Raw genomic sequence first — 22,401 nt, 5'->3', positions numbered from 1 at the left:
GTTAGAACACACACACCATCACACACCATCACACCATCACACACCCACACACCATCACACCACATACACACACCATCACACCACATACACACACACCATCACACACCATCACACCATCACACACCCACACACACACACACACACACACACACACACACACACACACACACACACACACACACACACACACACACACACACACACACACACACACCACACCACATACACACACACCATCACACACCCACACACCATCACACCACATACCCACACACCATCACACACCATCACACCACATACCCACACACCATCACACACCCACACACCATCACACCACATACACACACACCATCACACACCCACACACCATCACACACCCACACACCATCACACACCCACACACCACATACACACACACCATCACACACCCACACACCATCACACCACATACACACACACCATCACACCACATACACATGCACACACACCATCACACACCCACACACCATCACACCACATACACACACCCACACACCATCACACACCATCACACCACATACACATGCACACACCCACACACCATCACACACCATCACACCACATACACACACACCATCACACCACATACCCACACACCATCACACACCATCACACACCCACACACCATACACATGCACACACACCATCACACACCCACACACCATCACACACCATCACACCACATACACATGCACACACCCACACACCATCACACACCATCACACCACATACACACACACCATCACACACCATCACACCACATACCCACACACCATCACACACATGCACACACACCATCACACACCCACACACCATCACATACCCACACACCATACACATGCACACACACCATCACATACCCACACACCATCACATACCCACACACCATCACATACCCACACACCACACCACACACGCACACATACCATCATAAACACACTAGAAAGATGGACAGACCAGAGAGGACAGACCCAAGAGAGACCCGAGAGGACAGGCCGAGAGGACCGACCCGAGAGGACCGACCAGAGAGGACCGACCAGAGAGTACAGGCCAGAGAGGACAGACCAGAGAGGACAGACCAGAGAGTACAGGCCAGAGAGTACAGGCCAGAGAGGACAGGCCAGAGAGGACAGACCAGAGAGGACAGAACAGAGAGGACCGACCAGAGAGGACAGGCCAGAGGACAGGCCAGAGAGGACCGACCAGAGAGGACAGACCAGAGGAGGACAGAACAGAGAGGACCGACCAGAGGAGGACAGACCAGAGGAGGACAGAACAGAGAGGACAGACCAGAGAGGACAGAACAGAGAGGACAGACCAGAGAGGACAGAACAGAGAGGACCGACCAGAGAGGACAGGCCAGAGGACAGGCCAGAGAGGACCGACCAGAGAGGACAGACCAGAGAGGACAGACCAGAGAGGACAGACCAGAGAGGACAGACCAGAGAGGACAGACCAGAGGAGGACAGAACAGAGGAGGACAGACCAGAGAGGACAGACCAGAGAGGACAGACCAGAGAGGACAGAACAGAGAGGACAGAGAGGACAGACCAGAGAGGACAGACCAGAGAGGACAGAACAGAGAGGACAGACCAGAGAGGACAGACCAGAGAGGACAGAACAGAGAGGACAGACCAGAGAGGACAGACCAGAGAGGACAGAACAGAGAGGACAGAACAGAGAGGACAGAACAGAGAGAACAGACCAGAGAGGACCGACCAGAGAGGACAGACCAGAGAGGACAGAACAGAGAGGACAGAACAGAGAGGACAGAACAGAGAGGACAGAACAGAGAGGACAGAACAGAGAGGACAGGCCAGAGAGGACAGGCCAGAGAGGACAGACCAGAGAGGACAGACCAGAGAGGACAGAACAGAGAGGACAGAACAGAGAGGACAGACCAGAGAGGACAGACCAGAGAGGACAGACCAGAGAGGACAGAACAGAGAGGACAGAACAGAGAGGACAGAACAGAGAGGACAGACCAGAGAGGACAGAACAGAGAGGACAGACCAGAGAGGACCGACCAGAGAGGACAGACCAGAGAGGACAGAACAGAGAGGACAGAACAGAGAGGACAGAACAGAGAGGACAGAACAGAGAGGACAGAACAGAGAGGACAGGCCAGAGAGGACCGACCAGAGAGGACAGACCAGAGAGGACCGACCAGAGAGGACAGACCAGAGAGGACAGGCCAGAGAGGACAGAACAGAGAGAACAGACCAGAGAGGACCGACCAGAAAGGACAGACCAGAGAGGACAGAACGGAGGACAGGCCAGAGAGGACCGACCAGAGAGGACAGACCAGAGAGGACAGGCCGACTCACCTTCCAGTCTTTCCCGTCCCTGGGTGTGGTTTTAGGTCTGGGGGCGGGTTTAGTGCTGATTGGAGGGTCTTTACTGGAGGGAGAGATCTGATTGGTGGAGGCATCATGAAGGAAAATCCTCTCGCTGCGTCTGCGTGTCCATCCCTCCTCCTCGCTAGCCCCTCCCCCTAGTCCCCCGGCGGGGTCAAAGGTGAATCTCCGGGGCGACCGAGGAGATGGGCGAGGCTTGCGTTTAACCGGCGAGGTCTCGTTGCTCGTGTGGTCGCCGTGGCGCGTTGCCGGGGGTAACATGGGGAGTTCGGGAGTGGAGCGTTTCCCGTGGAGCAGAGAGGGGAACTTCCTCAGACACAGGTCAGAACCAGAACCAGAACCTAGAGGACACACACACACACAGGTCAGAACCAGAACCTAGAGGACACACACACAGGTCAGAACCAGAACCTAGAGGACACACACACACAGGTCAGAACCAGAACCAGAACCTAGAGGACACACACACACAGGTCAGAACCAGAACCAGAACCTAGAGGACACACACACACAGGTCAGAACCAGAACCTAGAGGACACACACACACAGGTCAGAACCAGAACCAGAACCTAGAGGACACACACACAGGTCAGAACCAGAACCTAGAGGACACACACACAGGTCAGAACCAGAACCAGAACCTAGAGGACACACACACAGGTCAGAACCAGAACCTAGAGGACACACACACAGGTCAGAACCAGAACCTAGAGGACACACACACACAGGTCAGAACCAGAACCTAGAGGACACACACACACAGGTCAGAACCAGAACCTAGAGGACACACACACAGGTCAGAACCAGAACCTAGAGGACACACACACACAGGTCAGAACCAGAACCTAGAGGACACACACACAGGTCAGAACCAGAACCTAGAGGACACACACACAGGTCAGAACCAGAACCTAGAGGACACACACACACACAGGTCAGAACCAGAACCAGAACCTAGAGGACACACACACAGGTCAGAACCAGAACCAGAACCTAGAGGACACACACACAGGCCAGAACCAGAACCTAGAGGACACACACACACACACAGGTCAGAACCAGAACCTAGAGGACACACACACACAGGTCAGAACCAGAACCTAGAGGACACACACACAGGTCAGAACCAGAACCTAGAGGACACACACACAGGTCAGAACCAGAACCAGAACCAGAACCTAGAGGACACACACACAGGTCAGAACCAGAACCTAGAGGACACACACACAGGTCAGAACCAGAACCTAGAGGACACACACAGGTGGTAGAAACGTAGTAAACGGCACCTCTGACAAGGTTACAATGGAATTCACACGTCCAAATCTCTCTTGCTCACCCAGAATGCTTTGCCTGCTACGGTGTTTGTTGTCGTGGAGACGGGGCAGGGGGACGGGGTTGACCGGGAGGGCGCTGGCTGCGAACCTGGCCAGCAGGCCCAACCCACTCTCCTCCAGCTCACTCCCCTCAGAGCACGACGACTCTTCCTCATCATCGTCCTCCTCAGTGGAGGACTCTGTGACAGAGAGATTATTGACTCTCAGGATCACAGTGGAACTCAAACATCAGGTATGTCTGTCTGTAGTATTACTGCAGTATTAATGTAGTATTACTGTAGTATTACTGTAGTATTACTGTAGTATCACTGTAGTATCACTGTAGTAGTATTACTGTAGCATTACTGCAGTATTACTGTAGTATCAGAGAGAGGGTGAGGGAGGGTGAGGAAGAGAGAGAGAGAAGGTGAGGGGGGGGTGAGGGAGAGAGGGGGGTGAGAGAGGGGGGTGAGGGAGAGAGAGAGAGAGGGTGAGGGGGGTGAGGAAGAGAGAGAGAGAAGGTGAGGGGGTGAGGGAGAGAGGGGGTGAGAGGGGGTGAGGGAGAGGGGGGGTGAGGGAGGGGGTGAGGGAGAGAGGGGGTGAGGGAGAGAGAGAGAGGGGTGAGAGAGGGGGTGAGGGAGAGAGAGAGAGGAGAGAGAGGGGGGTGAGGGAGAGAGAGAGGGTGAGAGAGGGGGTGAGGGAGAGAGAGAGGGTGAGAGAGGGGGGGTGAGGGAGAGAGAGAGGGTGAGAGAGGGGGGTGAGGGAGAGAGAGAGGGTGAGAGAGGGGTGAGGAGAGAGAGAGAGGGTGAGGGGGGTGAGAGAGAGAGAGGGGGTGAGGGAAAGAGGGGGGATGAGGGAAAGAGGGGGTGAGGGAGAGAGGGGGATGAGGGAGGGAGAGGGTGAGGGAAAGAGGGGGGTGAGGGAGAGAGGGGGGTGAGGGAGGGAGAGAGAGAGAGGGTGAGGGAGAGAGGGGGTGAGGGAGGGAGAGAAAGAGAGGGTGAGGGAGAGAGGGGGGTGAGGGAGAGAGAGGGTAAGGGAGAGAGGGTGAGGGAAAGATGGGGGTGAGGGAGAGAGGGTGAGATGGGAGGTGAGGGAGAGAGGGTGAGATGGGGGTGAGGGAGAGAGGGTGAGGGAAAGATGGGGGTGAGGAAGAGAGGGTGAGGGAAAGATGGGGGTGAGGGAGAGAGGGTGAGGAAAAGATGGGGGTGAGGGAGAGAGGGTGAGGGAAAGATGGGGGTGAGGGAGAGAGGGGTGAGGGAGAAAGGGGGGTGAGGGAGAGAGGGGGGGAGGGAGAGAGAGGGGGTGAGGGGGGGGGTGAGGGAGAGAGGGGGTGAGGGAGAGAGGGGGGTGAGGGAGAGAGAGAGGGTGAGGGAGAGAGAGGGGTGAGGGGGGGTGAGGGAGAGAGAGGGGGTGAGGGAGAGAGAGAGGGTGAGGGAGGGAGAGGGAGAGGAGAGGGTGAGGGGGTGAGGGAGAGAGAGGGTGAGGGGGTGAGGGAGGAGAGAGAGAGGGTGAGGGGGGTGAGGGAGAGAGAGGGTGAGGGGGGGAGAAGATGGGGGGTGAGGGAAAGATGGGGGTGAGGGAGAGAGAGAGTGAGGGGGTGAGGAAGAAAGGGGGTGAGGGAGAAAGGGAGAGAGGGGGTGAGGGAGAAAGGGAGAGAGGGGGTGAGGGAGAAAGGGAGAGAGGGGGTGAGGGAGAGAGGGGGTGGTGAGGAAGAGAGGGGGGTGAGGGAGAAAGGGAGAGGGGGGGTGGGGGAGAAAGGGAGAGAGGGGGAAATGTACTCTGCAGTTAGTATACTGCTAGCAGACAGACAGACAGACAGACAGACAGACAGACAGACAGACAGACAGACAGACAGACAGACAGACAGACAGACAGACAGAGACAGACAGACAGACAGACAGACAGAGCTGTCTAGCAGACAGAACAGACAGGCAGGCAGACAGAACAGACAGAGCTGTCTAGCAGACAGAACAGACAGACAGACAGAGCTGTCTAGCAGACAGAACAGACAGACAGACAGAGCTGTCTAGCAGACAGAACAGACAGAGCTGTCAGACAGACAGACAGACAGACAGACAGACAGACAGACAGACAGACAGACAGACAGACAGACAGACAGACAGACAGGTAGTACTGTCTAGCAGACAGACAGGCAGGCAGACAGAACAGACAGAGCCGTCTAGCAGACAGACAGGCAGACAGACAGGTAGTACTGTCTAGCAGACAGACAGGCAGGCAGACAGACCAGACAGAGCTGTCTAGCAGACAGACAGACAGGCAGAACAGACAGAGCTGTCTAGCAGACAGCCAGAACTGTTTAGCAGACAGACAGGCAGAACAGAGCCAATCAGAGGGGTGCTGGCAGGTCTGTCTTGTTCCTATTCGTTGCTCCCTTCCTTCCCTCCACAGGTCTGAGACGGCTGGATAGGAGACCACAACTATTCCCTATACACTACCCCTATTCCCTATACACTACCCCTATTCCCTATACACTACCCCTATTCCCTATACACTACCCCTATTCCCTATACACTACCCCTATTCCCTATACACTACCCCTATTCCCTACACACTACCCCTATTCCCTATACACTACCCCTATTCCCTACACACTACCCCTATTCACAACACACTACCCCTATTCCCTATACACTACCCCTATTCACTATACACTACGCCCATTCCCAACACACTACCCCTATTCCCTACACACTACCCCTATTCCCTACATACTACCCCTATTCCCTATTCACTACCCCTATTCCCTACACACTACCCCTATTCCCTATACACTACCCCTATTCCCTACACACTACCCCTATACCCTACCCATATTCCCTATACACTACCCCTATTCCCTACACACTACCCCTATTCCCTACACACTACCCCTATTCCCTATACACTACCCCTATTCCCTACACACTACCCCTATTCCCTACACACTACCCGTATTCCCTATTCACTACCCATATTCACTACCCCTATTCCCTACACACTACCCCTATTCACAACACACTACCCCTATTCCCTACACACTACCCCTATTCACTACACACTACCCCTATTCACTACACACTACCCCTATTCCCTATTCACTACCCCTATTCCCTACACACTACCCCTATTCACAACACACTACCCCTATTCCCTACACACTACCCCTATTCACAACACACTACCCCTATTCCCTACACACTACCCCTATTCCCTACACACTACCCCTATTCACAACACACTACCCCTATTCCCTACACACTACCCCTATTCCCTACACACTACCCATATTCCCTACACACTACCCATATTCCCTACACACTACCCCTATTCACAACACACTACCCCTATTCACAACACACTACCCCTATTCACAACACACTACCCCTATTCCCTACACACTACCCGTATTCCCTATTCACTACCCATATTCACTACCCCTATTCCCTACACACTACCCCTATTCACAACACACTACCCCTATTCCCTACACACTACCCCTATTCACTACACACTACCCCTATTCACTACACACTACCCCTATTCCCTACACACTACCCCTATTCACAACACACTACCCCTATTCACAACACACTACCCCTATTCCCTACACACTACCCCTATTCACAACACACTACCCCTATTCCCTACACACTACCCCTATTCCCTACACACTACCCCTATTCACAACACACTACCCCTATTCCCTACACACTACCCCTATTCCCTACACACTACCCATATTCCCTACACACTACCCCTATTCACAACACACTACCCCTATTCACAACACACTACCCCTATTCACAACACACTACCCCTATTCCCTATACACTACCCCTATTCCCTACCCCTATTCCCTATTCAATACCCCTATTCACAACACACTACCCCTATTCACTACCCCTATTCCCAACACACTACCCCTATTCCCTATACACTACCCCTATTCCCTACACACTACCCCTATTCCCTATTCACTACCCATATTCCCTATTCAATACCCCTATTCCCTATTCAATACCCCTATTCCCTACACACTAGCCCTATTCACAACACACTACCCCTATTCCCTACACACTACCCCTATTCCCTACCCCTATTCCCTATTCAATACCCCTATTCACAACACACTACCCCTATTCACTACCCCTATTCCCAACACACTACCCCTATTCCCTATACACTACCCGTATTCCCTATACACTACCCCTATTCCCTATACACTACCCCTATTCCCAACACACTACCCCTATTCCCTATTCACTACCCCTATTCCCTACACACTACCCCTATTCACAACACACTACCCCTATTCACAACACACTACCCCTATTCCCTATACACTACCCCTATTCCCTACACACAACCCCTATTCCCTATACACTACCCCTATTCCATATATACTACCCCTATTCCCTATACACTACCCCTATTCCCTACACACTACCCCTATTCCCTATACACTACCCCTATTCCCTACACACTACCCCTATTCCCTATACACTACCCCTATTCCCTATACACTACCCCTATTCCCTACACACTACCCCTATTCCCTACACACTACCCCTATTCCCTATTCACACCCATATTCACCCCCTATTCCCTACACACTACCCCTATTCACAACACACTACCCCTATTCCCTACACACTACCCCTATTCACACACAACCCCTATTCCCTATACACTACCCCTATTCCATATACACTACCCCTATTCCCTACACACTACCCCTATTCCCTACACACTACCCCTATTCCCTACACACTACCCCTATTCCCTATACACTACCCCTATTCACAACACACTACACACTACCCCTATTCCCTACACACTACCCCTATTCCCTACACACTACCCCTATTCCCTATTCACTACCCCTATTCACAACACACTACCCCTATTCCCTACACACTACCCCTATTCACAACACACTACCCCTATTCACTACACACTACCCCTATTCACTACACACTACCCCTATTCACTACACACTACCCCTATTCCCTACACACTACCCCTATTCACAACACACTACCCCTATTCACAACACACTACCCCTATTCCCTACACACTACCCCTATTCACTACACACTACCCCTATTCCCTACACACTACCCTATTCCCTACTACCCCTATTCCCTACACACTACCCCTATTCACACTACCCTATTCCCTACACTACCCCTATTCACCCACTACCCCTATTCACTACACACTACCCCTATTCCCTACACACTACCCCTATTCCCTACACTACCCCTATTCCCTACTACCCCTATTCCCTACACACTACCCCTATTCCCTACACACTACCCCTATTCACTACCCAATTCACTACCCCTATTCACTACACACTACCCCTATTCACAACACACTACCCCTATTCCCTACACACTACCCCTATTCACTACACACTACCCCTATTCCCTATACACTACCCCTATTCCATATTCCCCTACCCTACACACTACCCCTATTCCCTACACACTACCCCTATTCACACACACTACCCCTATTCCCTATACACTACCCCTATTCACAACACACTACCCCTATTCCCTACACACTACCCCTATTCCCTACACACTACCCCTATTCCTACTCACTACCCCTATTCACAACACACTACCCCTATTCCCTACACACTACCCCTATTCACAACACACTACCCCTATTCACTACACACTACCCCTATTCACTACACTACCCCTATTCACTACACACTACCCCTATTCACTACACACTACCCCTATTCCCTACCCCTATTCACAACACACTACCCTATTCACAACACACTACCCCTATTCCCTACTCACTACCCCTATTCACTACACACTACCCCTATTCCCTACACACTGGGCCCTGGTCTATAGTATTCCCTACACACTACCCCTATTCCCCCTGGTCTACTAGTACACACTACCCCTATTCACAACGCCCCCCTATTCTATAGTAGTCCCTACACACTACCCCTATGGGCCCTGGTATTCACTACACACTAGTATTCACAACACACTACCCCTATTCCCTGGTCTATAGTCAGTACACACCCCCTATTCCCTGGTCTACTAGTAGTACACTACCCCTATGGGGAATAGGGGCCACTGGTCCTATTCACAACACACTACCCCTATTCACAACACACTACCCCTCCCTATACACTAGTACCCTACCCCTATGGGCAACACACTACCCCTATTCACAACACACTACCCCTATTCCCTAGATTCACAACACACTACCCACACCACCCCTATACACTATACCCCTATACACTACCCCTACCCCTATGGGCCCTGGTCTATAGTAGTACACTACCCCTATGGGCCCTGGTCTATAGTAGTACACTACCCCTATGGGCCCTGGTCTATAGTAGTACACCACCCCTATGGGCCCTGGTCTATAGTAGTTAGACCACCCCTATGGGCCCTGGTCTACAGTAGACATCACCCCTGTGGGCCCTGGTCTAGAGTAGGACAGTACCCCTAGGGCCCTGGTCTACAGTAGACAGACAGGGCCCTGGATAGAGTACACTACCCCTATTGGTCTAGAGAAGACACTAGATGGGGAATAGGGGCCCTGGTCTATAGTAGTACACTAGATGGGGAATAGGGGACCTGGTCTATAGTAGTACACTAGATGGGGAAACAGACAGACATCTGAACCTTACTGGAAGAGACTCAGCCCAGTGGTTAGGAGTTAGAACCATGGCTGTAGACAGGATGAGCTGTGATTGGTTAGAGGGAAGTAAGGGTTAGGAGCAGACAGACAGACAGGAAGAGCTGTGATTGGTCAGAGGGAAGAAAGGAGCAGACAGACAGACAAGATAGACAGGAAGAGAAACAGACAGACAGGAAGAGAAATAGACAGGAAGAGAAACAGACAGACAGGTAGATAGACAGGAAGAGAAACAGACAGACAGGTAGATAGACAGGAAGAGAAACAGACAGACAGGTAGATAGACAGGAAGAGAAACAGACAGACAGGTAGATAGACAGGAAGAGAAACAGACAGACAGGTAGATAGACAGGAAGAGAAACAGACAGACAGGTAGATAGACAGGAAGAGAAACAGACAGAAAGGTAGAAGACAGAAGACGAAACAGACAGACAGGTAAACAGACAGGAAGTTTGAATAATGACAGATGCTCAGGGGAAACCTAATAGACAGGAAGTTGTCCGAACAGACAGGAAGAGAAACAGACAGGAAGAGAAACAGACAGACAGACAATGGATTATGGGATTGTAGTTAATTACCACTTAATTACCACTTTTCTGAACTGAAGTAGGTTTGAATATTTCCTTAAATGAGAACTACAACTCCCTTCAACCCAGCATCCAATACAGTTTCCTAATTTTTGTCGTGAATGATTTGATTTCACAAAAACCCGATCTAAATGGAATTCAAGTAATTGAACCGACGTCGGACAAAATTTGGTTAATCACTCAGCACAGAATGCATCCTTCCTTCCTCACTCCTCTGACTCCTCCCTACCAGAGAGTCATCACTGATCTGACTCCTCCCTACCAGAGAGTCATCACTGATCTGACTCCTCCCTACCAGAGAGGACTCACTGATCTGACTCCTCCCTACCAGAGAGTCATCACTGATCTGACTCCTCCCTACCAGAGAGGACTCACTGATCTGACTCCTCCCTACCAGAGAGGACTCACTGATCTGACTCCTCCCTACCAGAGAGGACTCACTGATCTGACTCCTCCCTACCAGAGAGTCATCACTGATCTGACTCCTCCCTACCAGAGAGGACTCACTGATCTGACTCCTCCCTACCAGAGAGGACTCACTGATCTCCTACCAGAGAGGACTCACTGATCTGACTCCTCCCTACCAGAGAGTCATCACTGATCTGACTCCTCCCTACCAGAGAGTCATCACTGACCTGACTCCTCCCTACCAGAGAGTCATCACTGACCTGACTCCTCCCTACCAGAGAGTCATCACTGATCTGACTCCTCCCTACCAGAGAGTCATCACTGATCTGACTCCTCCCTACCAGAGAGTCACTCATCTGATCTCCCTACCAGAGAGGACTCACTGATCTCCTACCAGAGAGGACTCACTGATCTGACTCCTCCCTACCAGAGAGGACTCACTGATCTGACTCCTCCCTACCAGAGAGGACTCACTGATCTGACTCCTCCCTACCAGAGAGTCATCACTGATCTGACTCCTCCCTACCAGAGAGTCATCACTGATCTGACTCCTCCCTACCAGAGAGTCACTCACTGATCTGACTCCTCCCTACAAGAGAGGACTCACTGATCTGACTCCTCCCTACCAGAGAGGACTCACTGATCTGACTCCTCCCTACAAGAGAGGACTCACTGATCTGACTCCTCCCTACAAGAGAGGACTCACTGATCTGACTCCTCCCTACCAGAGAGGACTCACTGATCTGACTCCTCCCTACCAGAGAGTCACTCACTGATCTGACTCCTCCCTACCAGAGAGTCATCACTGATCTGACTCCTCCCTACCAGAGAGGACTCACTGATCTGACTCCTCCCTACCAGAGAGGACTCACTGATCTGACTCCTCCCTACCAGAGAGGACTCACTGATCTCCTACCAGAGAGGACTCACTGATCTCCTACCAGAGAGGACTCACTGATCTCCTACCAGAGAGGACTCACTGATCTCCTACCAGAGAGGACTCACTGATCTCCTACCAGAGAGGACTCACTGATCTCCTACCAGAGAGGACTCACTGATCTCCTACCAGAGAGGACTCACTCTCCTACCAGAGAGGACTCACTGATCTGACTCCCCTACCAGAGAGGACTCACTGATCTGACTCCTCCCTACCAGAGAGTCATCACTGATCTGACTCCTCCCTACCAGAGAGTCATCACTGATCTGACTCCTCCCTACCAGAGAGTCATCACTGATCTGACTCCTCCCTACCAAAGAGGACTCACTGATCTGACTCCTCCCTACCAGAGAGGACTCACATTTTCTTTACAAAAAGCAGATTTTGTGGCATGTGAGGGTCAATCCAAGTCTAACCAGATTGGTCAGATCATTCCTTACTAGGAAGGAAAGGAAGGAAGGAAGGATGCATGTCTACAGCTCAGAAACACAAGCAAAAGGTTCTATTTGTGAAGCAAACGTTCATATTGACATTAATATTGTCCATGAGACTGAATATTCAACCCCAGATCCCGCCAGGCGAATAGTAGTTTGAGCGTCCATATTAGCGTTAGCATCATCACTGAGACACAGAGAGAGTAGGGACATCTTACTTACACAACAGGTGACAAGCGTGTGGCCTCAGGCAGGGCAGCGCATGGAGTAGCCTAGCATCGGCTAGCGTAGCTTAGCCATGTAGCTTAGTCGTAGCATCGGCTAGCTATAGCGTAGCTTAGCCATGTAGCTTAGTCGTAGCATCGGCTAGCTATAGCGTAGCTTAGCCATGTAGCTTAATCGTAGCATCGGCTAGCTATAGCGTAGCTTAGCCATGTAGCTTAGTCGTAGCATCGGCTAGCTATAGCGTAGCTTAGCCATGTAGCTTAGTCGTAGTGTCGGCTAGCTATAGCGTGCGTAGCTTAGCCATGTAGCCTAGTCGTAGTATCGGCTACCTATAGCGTAGCCATGTAGCATCGACTAGATGTAGCATACTGTAAAACTTCAATTTTAAAAATGCAATATGCAGTAATTTTTTGGTTGCTAAAATTCGAAGAGTTCGCCTAATTTCAGTTTATGTGACAAAACAAGCAGTGTAGAGAATCATGGTCTTTTTATTTTATTTTTTTAACCTTTATTTAACTAGGCAAGTCAGTTAAGAACAAATTCTTATTTTCAATGACTGCCTGGGAACAGTGAGCTAACTGCCTGTTCAGGGGCAGAACGACAGATTTGTACCTTGTCAGCTTAGGGGTTTGAACTTGCAACATTAAGGTTCCTAGTCCAACGGTCTAACCACTAGGCTACTCTGCCACCCCAACCACTGTGAAAAAGCTTTTCAATAAAATATTGTATTTTCAGCTGGTGTATAAAACCAATAGACACATAGAAATAGCACATATAGAAAATATCTACCCCATTCCACTAGCCTATTGGTTAGAGCGTTGGACTAGTAACCGAAAGGTTGCAAGATCGAATCCCCGAGCTGACATGGTACAAATCTGTCATTCCTGTTCCTAGGCTGTCATAGAAAATAATAATTTGTTTTTAACTGACTTTCCTAGTTAAATAAAGTGAAAAGAAATGAATGACAGATCTATGGAGCAGCAGGGTAGCCTAGTGGTTAGAGCGTTGGACTAGTAACCAGAAGGTTGCAAGTTCAAACCCCTGAGCTGACAAGGTACAAATCTGTCATTCTGCCCCTGAACAAGGCAGTTAACCCACTGTTCCCAGGCAGTCATTGAAAATAAGAATTTGTTCCCAAAAAGTTTAATTTAGCTTAACTCACTGAACACAACAGGTGATGAGAAACAGGTGTCGATTTTGCTAATTTGCATGTTTAATTCGAGCAGTCACTTCCTGTATTGTTTTAATACAACCAGGTTTCTTCACTAATGTGTCATCATTTACACACTGCTTCACGTTGTCGTCTTAGTGTGCCTCCATTCTCGCGAAAAATAAAAAAAAATAAACTTTCCTTGACAGAATAATTATTCTCCCCTTTGACTGTGCAGTTCTTACATTCACCACTAGAGGGCCGACTTCTATAAGGGTACTCCCAAAGTTGTTGACTGTTTTTGTTCTTCAAGTTAGCAAGTAGCTAGCAGTTTCTTAATGATGATTGCCGTAATTTTTTTCAAATCACTATTGATTTATTAAATATACAAATTAAACAAACCTCATAAACAATTAATTTAGACCCATTAATTTGCTGAAATGTGTGCCGTCGCCCGGCTATTAAAAGGGACAAGCGAATATTTGAGACTTTGTTTCATTTAAGTTTTAGTAGACTGGCTATAGCTAACTGTAGCATAGACTAGCTATAGCAAGCCCGTAGCATCAACTAGCTGTAGGTGAGACTAGCTATAGCTAGCCGTAGCATCAACTAGCTGTAGGTTAGGCTAGCTATAGCTAACCATACCTTAGCGAGGTAGCATGGCTAAAGGTGGCGCTAGTCCTGGCAGGCTTGTGTGTGTCAGCAGCAGCAGCAGAACAAACAGCACAGGCTGAGAGACATGTAAAGCATCATGGGTAGGAGAGGGGTCAGGAGTGAGCAGGTGAAAGATGAGCAGGTGGCAGCGAACGACAGGAAGGGGCGGAGTTATCTGGAGGTTTAGTAGACAGGAAGAAGGAGCCCTATTCTGCAAATATCCCAACGAGCCAATCAGATAGTTTGAACTGGGTGTGTGTGAGCTTTATGAATCTAAAAAACCTTTAAAAAGCCTTCCTTCAAACCCATCCTCGTCCCAACCCTTACCATAGCCCTCACAATCACATTTCACCATCTTCATTGAAAACAGTTCTGTGTGTGTGAGTGTGTGAGTGTGTGTTTCATCCACTGTACTCTCTGCATGATGCAGAGGCGCCCACAACTAAAACCCCATTGAAGCACTACAGTGTAGGAACCTAGTGCCCTTGTGCTGTTGGGGGCTATAGGAGGGATAAACTAAAACCCCATTGAAGCACTACAGTGTAGGAACCTAGTGCCCTTGTGCTGTTGGGGGCTATAGGAGGGATAAACTAAAACCCCATTGAAGCACTACAGTGTAGGAACCTAGTGCCCTTGTGCTGTTGGGAGGGATAAACTAAAACCCCATTGAAGCACTACAGTGTAGGAACCTAGTGCCCTTGTGCTGTTGGGGGCTATAGGAGGGATAAACTAAAACCCCATTGAAGCACTACAGTGTAGGAACCTAGTGCCCTTGTGCTGTTGGGAGGGATAAACTAAAACCCCATTGAAGCACTACAGTGTAGGAACCTAGTGCCCTTGTGCTGTTGGGGGCTATAGGAGCGATAAAGGTCCGACAGAGCGAGTAGTGTGTGCAGCCGACAGACAGGACAGGCGGACAGAGAGAGAGACAGACGAAGCGAGAGACAAGGACCACAGTGAGTTGATTTTCTTTACCAAATTCAATTCAAAAACACCTTTAATAAAAAAGCTTCAGTACCAAAAAAACACAACTTTTTTTTTTATAGAAAAAAACACACATCCACACATGATCAATGTATAAAAAAGCAGTCTGAGCAAGCCAGGCGAAACCGTGACAACCGCATCCGTGACAACCGTAACCGTGACAACCGTAACCAAATCAAGTCTAAAACCAGGAGGCAGCAGCGGCAGGGAGAGGAATGGGACTCTTAAGAGCCAGGAAGTGATGTCACAGCTGTAAGAGCCCTCTCTCTCTCTCTCTCTCTGTGTGGTCAGTACGCAGGAAGTGATGTCACAGCTGTAAGAGCCCTCTCTCTCTCTGTGTGGTCAGTATGCAGGAAGTGAGGTCAGTGAGGTGAAACACTCAGAATGATGCAGATTTGACAGTTTTGAGATGACAGGATTCCCCACAACATCTCTATGTCAACAGAGATGACGTGATTCCCTACAGCATCTCTATGTCAACAGAGATGATGTGATTCCCTACAGCATCTCTATGTCAACAGAGATGACGTGATTCCCTACAACATCTCTATCTCAACAGAGATGTGATTCCCTACAGCAAAACATCTATCTCAACCTTTAGTAATAGAGATGACAGGATTCCCTACAACATCTCTATCTCAACGTTTAATAATAGAGACGTGATTCCCTACAACATCTATCTCAACAGAGATGATGTGATTCCCTACAACATCTATCTCAATGTTTAGCAACATTGTGCCCTTATGAAAGTATCACAGAGGGTGTGGTCAGTAACCAGAGGGTGTGGTCAGTAACCAGGGGGTGTGGTCAGTAACCAGGGGGTGTGGTCAGTAACCTTGATCGAAGGAGTCGTCGGAGGAGCTAAGCCCAGCCTCCTGCAGCAGGAGGGATAAGTGCTTCTGTTTCCTCTCCCGAGCCGCCTGATTGGACGAGGAGGGGGACGGTCTCTTCCTGGGCGGGGTTGTGTGGGGTCGCAACCCTGAGAAGGGGTGACAGCCCCCCCGGCGGACATCCTCTTCAGAGTCAGAGTCTGGTGCAGAGAACACAGGGTCAGGACACAACACATTAACATGTTAGTCATTTAACAGACGTTCTTATCCAGAGACTCAGTTACATTAACATGTTAGTCATTTAACAGACGTTCTTATCCAGAGACTCAGTTACATTAACATGTTAGTCATTTAACAGACGTTCTTATCCAGAGAGACTCAGTTACATTAACATGTTAGTCATTTAACAGACGTTCTTATCCAGAGACTCAGTTACATTAACATGTTAGTCATTTAACAGACGTTCTTATCCAGAGACTCAGTACATTAACATGTCATTTAACAGACGTTCTTATCCAGAGACTCAGTTACATTAACATGTTAGTCATTTAACAGACGTTCTTATCCAGAGACTCAGTTACATGTTAGTCATTTAACAGACGTTCTTATCCAGAGACTCAGTTACATTAACATGTTAGTCATTTAACAGACGTTCTTATCCAGAGAGACTCAGTTACATTAACATGTTAGTCATTTAACAGACGTTCTTATCCAGAGACTCAGTTACATTAACATGTTAGTCATTTAACAGACGTTCTTATCCAGAGAGACTCAGTTACATTAACATGTTAGTCATTTAACAGACGTTCTTATCCAGAGACTCAGTTACATTAACATGTTAGTCATTTAACAGACGTTCTTATCCAGAGACTCAGTTACATTAACATGTTAGTCATTTAACAGACGTTCTTATCCAGAGACTCAGTTACATTAACATGTTAGTATATTCATCTTCAGACAACTCAGTTATTACAGTAGTTAGTCATTTCAGATGGCTAGGTGATGGCTAGGTGATGGCTGTTAGGTCATTTAACAGATGAGCTAGGTGATGGCTATGTGATGGCATTTGATGGCTTCTTGATCCAGGACTGGTTACATGGCATGTTAGTCATTTAACATGGCTTGGTGATGGCTCAGTGATGGCTTAACATGGCTAGGTGATGGCTTGGTGATGGCTAGTTACTGGCTATTCATCTTCAGACAACCACATATCACAGTAGTTAGTATATTCAGATGGCTAGGTGATGGCTAGGTGATGGCTAGGTGATGGCTAGGTGATGGCTAGGTGATGGCTAGGTGATGGCTAGGTGATGGCTTGGTGGGCTTGGTGACAGGTGACATATCATGGCTTGTTAGATGGCTCAGATGGCTAGGTGATGGCTAGGTGATGGCTAGGTGATGGCTAGGTGATGGCTAGGTGATGGCTAGGTGGGACAACCACATATCACAGTCATAGTATATTCAGAACCCATGGCTAGGTGATGGCTAGGTGATGGCAGGGATGGCTACTGATGGCTAGGTGATGGCTAGGTGATGGCTAGGTGATGGCTAGGTGGGACAACATCTCATTCACAAATCATAGTTTAATAAGAACCCATTTCCTTAATAAAGTCTAATATTGGCAGCCTCTACTCTCCTGGGAAGGCACCACCAATAGAGTGGACCCCTGCTGGTCCAACATCTCATTCTAAATCATAGGCTTTAATATGGAGTTGGTTCCCCTTTGCTGCTATAACAGCCTCCACTCTTCTGGGAAGGCATTAATATAGAGTTGGTCCCCCTTTGCTGCTATAACAGCCTCCACTCTTCTGGGAAGGCATTAATATGGAGTTGGTTCCCCTTTGCTGCTATAACAGCCTCCACTCTTCTGGGAAGGCATTAATATGGAGTTGGTTCCCCTTTGCTGCTATAACAGCCTCCACTCTTCTGGGAAGGCATTAATATGGAGTTGGTTCCCCTTTGCTGCTATAACAGCCTCCACTCTTCTGGGAAGGCATTAATATGGAGTTGGTTCCCCTTTGCTGCTATAACAGCCTCCACTCTTCTGGGAAGGCATTAATATGGAGTTGGTTCCCCTTTGCTGCTATAACAGCCTCCACTCTTCTGGGAAGGCTTTAATATGGAGTTGGTTCCCCTTTGCTGCTATAACAGCCTCCACTCTTCTGGGAAGGCATTAATATGGAGTTGGTTCCCCTTTGCTGCTATAACAGCCTCCACTCTTCTGGGAAGGCATTAATATGGAGTTGGTTCCCCTTTGCTGCTATAACAGCCTCCACTCTTCTGGGAAGGCATTAATATGGAGTTGGTTCCCCTTTGCTGCTATAACAGCCTCCACTCTTCTGGGAAGGCTTTCCACTAGATGTTGGAACATTGGAACATTGCTACGGAACATTGGAACATTGCTACGGAACATTGCTACGGAACATTGGAACATTGCTACGGAACATTGGAACATTGCTACGGAACATTGGAACATTGCTACGGAACATTGCTACGGAACATTGGAACATTGCTACGGAACATTGGAACATTGCTACGGAACATTGGAACATTGCTACGGGGACGGGCGATTAGGCTCGAGTCGTCTTTTCAATTCATCACAAAGGTGTTCAATGGGGTTGAGGTCAGGGCTCTGTGCAGGCCAGTCAAGTTCTTCCACACCGATCGACAAACTATTTCTGAATGGACCTCACTTTGTGAGCGGGGGATTGTCATGCTGAAACATGGAAGGGCCTTCCCCAAACTGTTGCCACAAAGTTGGAATCACAGAATCGTCTAGAATGTATGCTGTAGCGTTAAGATTTCCCTTCACTGGAACTAAGGGGCCCGAACCATGAAAAACAAACCATTATTCCTCCTCCACCAAACTTTACATTAGGGCAGGTAGTGTTCTCCTGGCATCCGCCATAACCCAGATTCATCCTTTGGACTGCCAGGTGGTGAAGCGTGATTCATCACTCCAGAAAACGCGTTTCCACTGCTCCAGAGTCCAATGGCGGCGAGCTTTACACCACTCCAGCCCACGCCTGGTTTACACCACTCCAGCTTGGTATACACCACTCCAGCCTGGTTTACCCCACTCCAGCCTGGTTTACACCACTCCAGCTTGGTATACACCACTCCAGCCCACGCCTGGTTTACACCACTCCAGCTTGGTATACACCACTCCAGCCTGGTATACACCACTCCAGCCTGGTATACACCACTCCAGCCTGGTATACACCACTCCAGCCTGGTATACACCACTCCAGCCTGGTATACACCACTCCAGCCTGGTTTACACCACTCCAGCCTGGTATACACCACTCCAGCCTGGTTTACACCACTCCAGCCTGGTTTACACCACTCCAGCCCACGCCTGGTTTACACCACTCCAGCCGATGCCTGGTTTACACCACTCCAGCCCACGCCTGGTTTACACCACTCCAGCCTGGTTTACACCACTCCAGCCTGGTTTACACCACTCCAGCCTGGTTTACACCACTCCAGCCTGGTTTACACCACTCCAGCCTGGTTTACACCACTCCAGCCTGGTTTACACCACTCCAGCCTGGTATACACCACTCCAGCCTGGTATACACCACTCCAGCCTGGTTTACACCACTCCAGCCTGGTATACACCACTCCAGCCTGGTATACACCACTCCAGCCTGGTTTACACCACTCCAGCCTGGTTTACACCACTCCAGCTTGGTTTACACCACTCCAGCCCACGCCTGGTTTACACCACTCCAGCCTGGTTTACACCACTCCAGCCGACGCCTGGTTTACACCACTCCAGCCTGGTTTACACCACTCCAGCCCACGCCTGGTTTACACCACTCCAGCCTGGTTTACACCACTCCAGCCTGGTTTACACCACTCCAGCCTGGTTTACACCACTCCAGCCTGGTTTACACCACTCCAGCCTGGTTTACACCACTCCAGCCTGGTTTACACCACTCCAGCTTGGTTTACACCACTCCAGCCTGGTATACACCACTCCAGCCTGGTCTACACCACTCCAGCCTGGTTTACACCACTCCAGCCTGGTTTTACACCACTCCAGCCTGGTTTACACCACTCCAGCCTGGTTTACACCACTCCAGCCTGGTTTACACCACTCCAGCCTGGTTTACACCACTCCAGCCTGCCTGGTTTACACCACTCCAGCCTGGTTTACACCACTCCAGCCTGGTTTACACCACTCCAGCCTGGTTTACACCACTCCAGCCACCACTCCAGCCTGGTTTACACCACTCCAGCCTGGTTTACACCACTCCAGCCTGGTTTACACCACTCCAGCCTGGTTTACACCACTCCAGCCTACGCCTGGTTTACACCACTCCAGCCTACGCCTGGTTTACACCACTCCAGCCTGGTTTACACCACTCCAGCCTACGCCTGGTTTACACCACTCCAGCCTGGTTTACACCACTCCAGCCTGGTTTACACCACTCCAGCCTACGCCTGGTTTACACCACTCCAGCCTACGCCTGGTTTACACCACTCCAGCCTACGCCTGGTTTACACCACTCCAGCCTACGCCTGGTTTACACCACTCCAGCCTACGCCTGGTTTACACCACTCCAGCCTGGTTTACACCACTCCAGCCTGGTTTACACCACTCCAGCCTGGTTTACACCACTCCAGCCTGGTTTACACCACTCCAGCCTGGTTTACATCACTCCAGCCTACGCTTGGTTTACACCACTCCAGCCTGGTTTACACCACTCCAGCCTGGTTTACACCACTCCAGCCTACGCTTGGTTTACACCACTCCAGCCTACGCTTGGTTTACACCACTCCAGCCGACGCCTGGCACTTGTGCATGTTGATCTTAGGCACGGCTGCTCAGCCATGGAAACCCATTTCATGAAGCTTACAATACACCACTCCAGCCTGGTTTACACCACTCCAGCCTGGTTTACACACACACCAGCCTGGTTTACACCACACCACCTGGTTTACACCACACCACCTGGTTTACACATCCTCAGTCTGTACAGGGTTAGGACACACTGACACACACACAGTACTAACAAAGTGTAACTCACTGTAGCCTAGCTGGAGCGTTGAGAGGAGGAGTAGGAAGAGGAGGAGAAACCGGTCTTCCTCTGACCTCCAACCTTCTGTTTCCCACTCCAGACGAGGGGATCACCCACTCCATCCTCCCGCCTGGGTCAGAGGGCGCCGGCGGCTGGTACTGAGTACGGACAGGGAGAGCCTCTGTCCAGGTCACAGGCTAGTTGCTCATGGTCACACAGACCGACACGACGAGTCTTAAAGACCTGGTGGAGAACACACACACCATTACACACACCTGGTCACACACCACCCAGCACACACACCACATTACACACACACACACCATTACACACACACACACACCATTACACACACACACACCACACACACACCCACACACACACACACACACACACACACCATTACACACACACACACACCACACACATTACACACACACTTACACACACACACACACACACACACACACATTACACACACACACACACACCATTACACACACACACACACACACACACACACACACACACCATTACACACACACACACACACACCATTACACACACACACACACACATTACACACACACACACACCACACACCACACACACACACACATTACACACACACACACACACCATTACACACACACACACACCATTACACACACACACACACCATTACACACACACACACACCATTACACACACACACACACACACACACACACACACACCATTACACACACACACACACACCATTACACACACA

At 49.8% G+C, this 22,401-nt stretch overlaps 2 protein-coding genes across 2 annotated transcripts in view; both read right to left on the bottom strand.

Annotated features, from left to right (window-relative positions):
- LOC124018136 (trinucleotide repeat-containing gene 18 protein-like) overlaps positions 1–22,401 on the bottom strand; it is a 329,221-nt gene that overhangs the window by 31,444 nt on the left and 275,376 nt on the right. Inside the window, exons 2-4 of the mRNA XM_046333410.1 lie at positions 16,608–16,802; positions 3,733–3,909; positions 2,367–2,737 (exon numbers count right to left, since the gene is read on the bottom strand). Of these exons, the coding sequence (XP_046189366.1) occupies positions 2,367–2,657 (291 nt within the window). The 5' untranslated portion in view covers positions 2,658–2,737; positions 3,733–3,909; positions 16,608–16,802. The remainder of the gene's footprint in view (positions 1–2,366; positions 2,738–3,732; positions 3,910–16,607; positions 16,803–22,401) is intronic.
- The window catches only part of LOC124018135 (trinucleotide repeat-containing gene 18 protein-like), a 12,562-nt gene continuing 11,902 nt past the window's right edge, over positions 21,742–22,401 (bottom strand). The window contains exon 5 of the mRNA XM_046333409.1: positions 21,742–21,872. Coding sequence (XP_046189365.1) covers positions 21,765–21,872 — 108 coding nt within the window. The 3' untranslated portion in view covers positions 21,742–21,764. The remainder of the gene's footprint in view (positions 21,873–22,401) is intronic.

This window comes from Oncorhynchus gorbuscha, unplaced genomic scaffold (assembly GCF_021184085.1).
Source record: "Oncorhynchus gorbuscha isolate QuinsamMale2020 ecotype Even-year unplaced genomic scaffold, OgorEven_v1.0 Un_scaffold_396, whole genome shotgun sequence".
NCBI lineage: Eukaryota > Metazoa > Chordata > Actinopteri > Salmoniformes > Salmonidae > Oncorhynchus > Oncorhynchus gorbuscha.
The sequence above is the reverse complement of the archived record's forward strand: the minus strand, read 5'-3'. Positions and strand labels throughout refer to the sequence as shown.